Source organism: Chaetomium globosum, genomic scaffold, assembly GCF_000143365.1.
Source record: "Chaetomium globosum CBS 148.51 scaffold_4 genomic scaffold, whole genome shotgun sequence".
Taxonomy (NCBI): domain Eukaryota; kingdom Fungi; phylum Ascomycota; class Sordariomycetes; order Sordariales; family Chaetomiaceae; genus Chaetomium; species Chaetomium globosum.
This window is the reverse complement of record NT_165979.1, coordinates 194,528-202,376: the sequence shown is the minus strand read 5'-3', so window position 1 is coordinate 202,376 and position 7,849 is coordinate 194,528. Positions and strand designations below refer to the sequence as shown.

General features: G+C 52.7%; 3 protein-coding genes across 3 annotated transcripts; 2 read left to right on the top strand and 1 right to left on the bottom strand.

Annotated features, from left to right (window-relative positions):
- Window positions 1-13: 13 nt before the first annotated feature.
- CHGG_03772 (uncharacterized protein) lies at window positions 14-1,897 on the bottom strand (the record flags this gene model as incomplete). The annotated part of the gene is made up of 4 exons (XM_001222985.1): window positions 14-24; window positions 347-644; window positions 728-1,072; window positions 1,157-1,897. 4 exons carry the CDS (start codon window positions 1,895-1,897, stop codon window positions 14-16), a joined length of 1,395 nt encoding a protein of 464 aa, XP_001222986.1.
- Window positions 1,898-2,517: 620 nt separating this feature from the next.
- On the top strand, window positions 2,518-4,436 carry CHGG_03771 (uncharacterized protein; the record flags this gene model as incomplete). The annotated part of the gene is made up of 2 exons (XM_001222984.1): window positions 2,518-2,864; window positions 3,299-4,436. 2 exons carry the CDS (start codon window positions 2,518-2,520, stop codon window positions 4,434-4,436), a joined length of 1,485 nt encoding a protein of 494 aa, XP_001222985.1.
- Window positions 4,437-5,160: 724 nt separating this feature from the next.
- CHGG_03770 (uncharacterized protein) lies at window positions 5,161-6,355 on the top strand (the record flags this gene model as incomplete). The annotated part of the gene is made up of 5 exons (XM_001222983.1): window positions 5,161-5,344; window positions 5,803-5,862; window positions 5,923-5,970; window positions 6,057-6,212; window positions 6,321-6,355. 5 exons carry the CDS (start codon window positions 5,161-5,163, stop codon window positions 6,353-6,355), a joined length of 483 nt encoding a protein of 160 aa, XP_001222984.1.
- Between the last annotated feature and the right edge of the window lie 1,494 nt (window positions 6,356-7,849).

Here is a 7,849-nt window from a genome sequence, read left to right as displayed (position 1 = left end):
TAGCGAATTGTACTTAGGTACCACCTAAATATTCCAAGTAAGAGGCATTGAAGCGGAGTACGGTCTCCGGATGCGCTCTCTCAGACACACCAACAACACAGATGGCTGATCGCGTCGCGATTGTTCTGTCAGTTGCCCACTCAGAACAGTTGTCGCCTCAGCCTTTCCGCGTTAAAACCTTGGCCACTAGACTGCAGCGGCGCTAATGATACGATATCATCTTCGTTGAACGCCTGCCGGACGATGGTTGTTGCCGTGGGGCTCGTAACCAAAATTTTGAACACGCTACCGTTTGAATCCCCCTCTTCTCTTATATCCAGAAGACGGCGTAGAACCAGAGACATACCATCAAGATACTCCTCTCTCTCGTAGTACTTGATGCCGTCAATCAAACAGAATGTGCTGGTTCCGGTGCGGACGAGCTGCCGGACAAGCTCAGTAAAGAGGTTTAGGAGTTGGCCAATATCGCCGTCGCGGATGGCTTGCATGTTGACGGATGTGGCATGCCGTTGGGTGAGGATCTGGTCGAGACTGAATGATTGTTGTGCCAGAAGCTGCGCAGCCAAGCTCTGAATCATGCCCAAGCCGCCGACAAATGCTGCAGCTCCATTACCGCTACCGGTCCTCGAATGGTCGGCAAGGTGCTGACCACAGAAGAAGACCAGGGCAATATATCGACCGCCGCTGGGTCCGGCTTCCTCTTGTAGTGTCCGTGTAAGCGTGGCACAGAAGAGTGCGTGTATTGCGTCCCCTCAAAATTACCGTGAATCAAGAGCTCGCGGGACACGGGAGCGGCGAGCCATTCTCTGAATTTGGACATGATAACGATCCGCTCCGCGACCTCTCTCTCCGCCTCCGGGAAAATTTCTCTGCGTTGTATGATCTGCTCGACTGGGATACCATTCTCCAACACACTAGCGGTAGCTTCCAGAAGCCCGGTCTTCAGGTCTTCCTGGCTGATCGGTGGCGGCGTCGTGGGCAAATGCCCTGTCGGAGATGGCGTCCGCTCCCGGTAATAGATGACCTCGGCGGTAAGATGTAGGTTGGCTCGGTGGAGTTTCTGCATGTTCATCTGCATTTGCTCAAGCAGGATCTTCATCTCGTTTTGGGTGTCGGCCACCTTTTGCTGGCTCTCCATCACATGGTCCAGCTATACCGAACTCTCCTCTGCCACCTCCCATGTCTTCCGGTTCTGCCAAAAGTTGGACTTCGCTGCCTCCTTGAGCAATAGTTGGCCGTTGGACGTGATTTCCTCGAGGCTCGCCGTGAGCGATGCTTGATAATCGTTCTGCAAGATGAGAGCGGCGACAGCCTTGGACATGGTATTTCGCATGTAGTAACCTATAACATCCTCGATCGCTTTGAGCATCGACGCGAGGAGATCGACCGAGCTACGGACAATATTTTGGTCATGGGGGAAGGTTATGAGAAAGGTCTCAATGTCTTCAAAGTTCTTTGCTAGGTTGTCTAGCCCGGCAGCCACTTCCTCGCGCAGATTCGTTGCCTTTTTTGCGGCGTCCAAGATGATGCCCAGCGCCCCAACAACGGGTGCGAAATAGTTGTTGTCCGGAATTAAGTTAACAATTCCGCGAAGAGGCTGCGACTTGTCTATGGCGTTTTGTATACCCTTTCTCGCGGCCCCGAACCGTCCCTGAGGGTTGTCATAGCCTTGTCGGGCTGTCCGGAGGCGCTCGAGCACCTGCTCCCAGGTCGACAGATTCCGAATACTTTGGCCAGATTGGAGTCGTCCCTTAGGCTCGACGGTGCGCCGCTCTTTGAAGCTGTCCAGGGCGCGGGGGAACAACGCAGCCCAGAACCGCATCCGATCGGACGCCGAGGGCAACGGCCTCTCGGTCGTTGACTCCGAGCCGGATGCCGACGACTTAGGCACATACATCCCCTCGGTCGGGCCGGATCTGGTGAGAGGTCTGTTGAAATATGGGTGGTAGGTTGGGAGGCGACGGTCGATGAAATCTACCGCCAGTGATTGAGCGTGGAACGTCCGACTTCTGTTATCTTCCATAGACGCAGGTTAGATTATGAGGAAGATGCTCGAGGTGATAAACGAGGGCTAATTCGTGACGGTCGGGGCAGCTGAACTTCTCGTGATCAGTCCCGTCCATCGATCAGGCTGCAAGGGGATGGATAGGGCAGACGGGGGGTTCAAGGGCTGACGATTCGCTACAATTCGTGGGAAGGAAGGGGGCAGGGGAGGGGGAAGGCGGCGGTTAAGAGGGCGATGCATGATGGAAACTTGAGAGAGAGCCAGAGACCCAACCAGCAATTGGAGGTGACGGTTTGAACCCCGCTCGCTGTCCTGCTGTGGTACCACCCGTGAAGCTAGCATTTTTATGTTGTAGAAAAACTGTCTTTGCTTCGAGGATTTTCAACCTGAGGTCAACACTGTGAAGTGAACCCGACCTGGCCAACTTCCAGTTCTATCCCATTTCTCCTAACTAGTCCCCTCGCTTCCGAATTTTGTCAAGACATTTTGGGCCCGAGCAATACGACAGCAAAATGGATGCCGCTGATGAGACAGAGGTGCGCGACCCAGCTGCACCCGCGGCCGAGTCTCCATTGCAACGGCCCAGGCCCTCATCCAGTTCCAAGTCGGAACCTCCATCTCCATTGGTGTTGTTGAAGTGGAGCACGCTGGGTGCTCCTGGCGGACAATCCGTTGCAGGAAACAAGAACCCGGAAGGGGAAGATTTTCAAGGGCCAAGCGACATGCGCGACATTGTGGGCACTCTGATGGCGCGAATTGATAAGCTCGAGGGAGCTGTCAGCGGACTGAGGGAAGTAAACGCCGAATTTGAGATCCGATTACGGATCGAAGGCCAGCTTCGCCGCGACCTGGAGATACGGTGGAAAACAACCCCCCCCCCCCCCCCCCCCCCCCCCAACCGGGCGGGCCCCCCCGGACTACCCCTTCTTCCCAACTCCCCTTGGGCGGCCATTTCGGGCCTCCCCCCCCTCCTATGCCCACAATGGACTCTCCCCTGGGGGGGGGGGAACCGGCGACTCTGACGGGGAAGAGAGACTCAAGCGAAGCGCTGCCCCAGGGCGGCCGCTGGCACCTGAAAGACGCAATCCGGACAAAGTATATCGCGAAGCTCAACCGGGGCGAGTTGGGATGAATTCAAGCCCATGAAAGAGAATATATATGTACAAAGATCGGGAAATCATCCCGTTCGTGGTCAATGTCCTCGTTGACGATGCCCGTCCGCCAATTTCCGGCCGTGATCCAAGGCTCATCCAAGACAACACTAGGATGCAGCAGCTGCCAACTCATTTCCAGCAGAAGGGCATCCCCATTCCTGGGGAAGGTCCGGATTACTTCTGAGTTCATCGTTAACTTCCTCCCGGCGATGAACTTGGGTCTTGAGTCCTCCTCCAGGGTGTTTGGACACGGCACCTCGGTCCTCATGGTTCTACCCTTCAAAGGATTAGTACACTTTGGGGACCGCATACGAAAGGAATTTCGCAGGCTCAGCAAAATTCCGGCAAAGAAGCCTGAAGGCGGGGGTGCAGTCCAGTCCGATGTGCTGCAGCCCAATATATGGATCCAAAACCAGCCAGATGCAACTCTAGTCGGGCAAAGCGACGAACGCAGTGGCCACATGGCGGCTAGAATGGATCACTTCAAATGCTTGCTCGAGTTTATGGATGGCAATTTCAAGACTAGGATGGACCACATACGTGGGGGATTCTGCGAAAGGATCACATACGCTGAGCTCTGGTTGTTATTTCAATCAGGAGATGTGATCGTCTGGAAAGAGAAAACACAGGCCAGCCTTGTCTTGGGAACTGTTGATCCAGGACATAAAATCACACAGCCCTTTTATGGCGGCTCAAAGTCCAGCCAGGAGAAGGTTGATGGTTTCGAGATGGTTCATGTCATGATTGGATTTGACGGAACTGTGTTAGGCCCTGTGACCAGTAGGGTCACAATCCTTCCCTTCAACGGCGAGAAAGCAATTACCTCGCTTGCCGTCTACCCGTTGGCGTACTCACCTAATCCCGGCCTCCGAGAATCTCTGATCGCTTCGGGGAAAAGATTCCTTGACATGACGAAAGTTAGACATATGCACTATACCGGTCCCACAAGCGCCTCCACGCCGGATTATGTCGACAGCCAGGTCGTCGTTGACTTTGAGGAGTGTTACCGCCAAAATCCTCAATGGCGTCCAGATATTCAGAATCTAGTGGGGGTCAAGGTCGAGGATATCGGCTTCGAGGTTGCAATCGATAAGCAGTATGTCCATTACATAGGCCACTTCGGCGAGGAGGAGGAGATTCTTGACGAAAGAAAGATTGACCAACTCCGAACGTCGAGTTTATGGATCGCCACATTCCAGCGCATAGATCCCAGAGGCCCCATTTGTTCATACATCCTCGCCTTCTCGACGAACTTGAGGCAAGTAGAACGGATATAACTGGCCTTGAGTATATCATGATGCCACCGGCAGTATATGGATTTGTTTTTTGCGGAGTCGAAAGTGGGGTGAGTGAAGGAGGAATGCATTATCTTCCGTCTCCTACCTATTCTTATGCCAATAACTGCGCGCATACACATACTTACACTAACCGTAATAGCCCATCTCTACATGGAGAATCTCTCACCGGCGACTCGGCTCCACGTGTCACGGACATGGCCACATGCAGTGGCCAAGCGGGGCCGCGCCGGGAGCGGTCCAAGCCATCATTAAGAATGGGGCATCAGCCAATCAGAAACGGATCGTTCGAGTAAATACACGATCCAGGGATCGTGTAAGGGATAAGGCGATCCGGTATGGATCGCCTGAATGATAAGACGATCCAGGGAACACAGGTACGGAGGTACCTGTAGACTTAGGTAGCATATAGTCATTCGTTCTGGAGGACTCTGGGAGTTCTCCAGTTAGCAATCACAACTACAGTTCGCTACAAGCTCGAAAGCCTACTGTTGAGACAAGTCTTTGTTGTGCACCCTTTGGCTGCACCGAACCTAAGCACCCTTGAGAGATTACCTTCAACCGAAGCTAAACCCTAACAGGACAGGGTCCTGAAGTAGGTTCGTCACACCACGCCAGTGCTGAACTGGGGGATGGAAACTGGAAAACGCCTGAGCGCCGTAAAAATGCCTTTGATCAGCTGGTTCTCCCACCAGGCCACAAAGACATGGTCAAGTCGCTCATTACCCAGCACTTTCAGGATAAACAATCGGGGGACATGGAGCAAACCTGTGACGAACCTACTCCAGGACCCCGTCCTGTTAGGGTTCAGCTTCGGTCGAAGGTAATCTTGCAAAGGGTGCTTAGGTTCGGTGCAGCCAAAGGGTGCACGACAAAGACTTGTCTCAACAGTAGGCTCTCGAGCTTGTAGCGAACTGTAGTTGTGATTGCTAACTGGAGAACTCCCGGAGCTCTCCAGAACGAGTGACTATATACTATCTATTTGCTGGGTGCTCAGTGTGCTCAGTCTGCTTTTGGCAACTGAGCTCACTGATATTCTTGCGGATTATTGTCATCCTGATAGGCGGTCGTTCCTGGTGCTCAGTCTGCTCAGTCTGCTCTTGGCAACTTAGCTCACTGATCTTCTTGATCGCCTTCCTGGCTCCCTGATTGGTCCTTCCTATGATTGGCTCGGGGCGTGCCGTGACCCGGGGTCCCACCGGTTGGCATATTCGTGACAAAACCGAGGCATATTCGTGACAAAACCGACATTGTGCGCGGAAAAGGTACGCCGCCCGACAGATTCTATAGTGTTGACGCAGTGGCTTTGTAATACTAATCTTGGTATCTATCTAACTGCTCACTATAGGCAAGAGCCTCATCATCCTGTTGCACGGCGCTCCTGGAGTTGGCAAGACCTCGACTGCAGGTAAGAAGCGTCCCAGAATCAGACCCAGACGCGGTACATCTCATCAAACTCCACATCCAGAATGTGTCGCCGAATATTTCGACAAACCGCTCTTCCAAATCACTTGTGGTAAGTCTGGTACCATGTGGGATCTATTCACGAGTGGCTAGACAGACTGCTTGGTTGACACTAACACTGTAATCTTCATTTTGAAGGTGACCTCGGCGTGTCAGCGGGAGATGTTGAGTCCACCCTCGAGAAACATTTTGCCCTGGCAACCAGATGGGGCTGCATCCTACTGCTTGACGAAGCGGATGTTTTCCTGACCGCAAGAAGCCCCGCCGACCATCTCCGCAACAGTCTGGTGTCTGGTATGTCATACTCGGCTAAGTCTACTTGCTTGCCTACCCTGACATCCCATAATGTTCCACTCAACTCGCGTTTAACCCCAATATACTTATATACCTAGTCTTTCTTAGTATCCTCGAGTACTACGTCGGTTGTCTGTTTCTGACAACGAATCGCGTGGGTGTCTTCGACGAGGCATTTGCGTCCCGAATTCATATGAGTCTATACTACCCACCCCTGAGCCTGGAGTCCACACAACGTATTTTCAGCCTGAATCTCGGTCGAATCGAAAAGCGTTTACAATCGAAAGGGATGAAACTGGGCGTCGACAGGGTAGCAATCGGTGGCTTTATCGCCAACTACTGGCACGGGAATCCCCAGGCGCGCTGGAACGGCCGGCAAATACGAAATGGGTGCCAGACTGCACTTGCTCTAGCCGAGTTCGAATCCGTCGAGACGAGTGCTTCCTCTGTAGCCAAAGCGTCCTCGAGTTCACAAATACCACCCGTGTCTCTCGAAGTCAAGCATTTCCAAAAGGTGGCCGACGCGTATCTCGAGTTCGTCGAGTATCTCAAAGGGTTATGTTGCAAATCACGATTAACCGCAGCCAACGGAATCGGGCCAAGGGAGTTGGATAGGTACCAATAACGCCACACTTAACAGAGAAAGACTCCGAGTCGGGCATCAACTGCTGCTGCATACCCTCATACCATCATGCTTACATCAGTTCGTTAACTGGCCATGACAGAGAACACATTGAAACACGGTGATACAAGAACAGTACACTCGGAAATGATGGTGTTTTATCTTCGGCTGCCACCGGAGATACACCACAGTGGTGTGACGGTCCCCGTGTCGGGCCCGGGACTTGGAAAATTTAATTTTGAACGCCATTGTTGAACGCCGTTGTTCGTACCTGGTGACAATCCAAGCCTTGTTCCACTTGGAAACAGCTCAGTTTGGCTCTAGTCAAACCTGCATCGCATTTCCCCAGAGCTTCTCGGGTGACGGTCAACGGCAGGGGCGGGTTACTGCTTCAGTGGTTTTGTGAAGAACAGGAAGGAACGACTGAGACTGGAAAACTTTTCACGCGCCAGTTCAAGTTTGGCCACTTGTGTCATACCAATTTCCCTGTGGCATTGCACAAGCTGGCAGGAACTTCCACTCATTTTCTCCCATCTCAATATTTTCCAGTTACAGGAACCACAACCCGGTCTCACTCACTATTAGAAACAAACCCACCGGCTTCGCCCATTTTTCACTCGCGTTCTCTTTCCACCGACTCTCACTTTCCCGAGTTCCCTCGATAATCCTTCATCAACTGCGAGCCACGCTCAGCCAACAGCCTAACTTTCTGCATCGGTCGCCACTCTGATCTAGTAAGTTTCATTTTTGTTTGCGCGCGAAAGCCCCGTCGCGACATCTATCGCTCCTCGAGTCGCGAGGGTAAATTGGTCGACTCCGGGAGAACTGGGTGATCGAACAGGCGTCTGATGAAGCACTACTTTCTCACTACAGGCACACGATTTTGGCGTAACTAACGGGGATTGTCTACAGAGAATTCAACAAATACCAAACAATCGAGTCATCAAGATGATTTTCAATCGTGTTTTCGTTGCGGCGGCGGCCATTTTCTTGGCGTCGCGACCGCCATCGACAA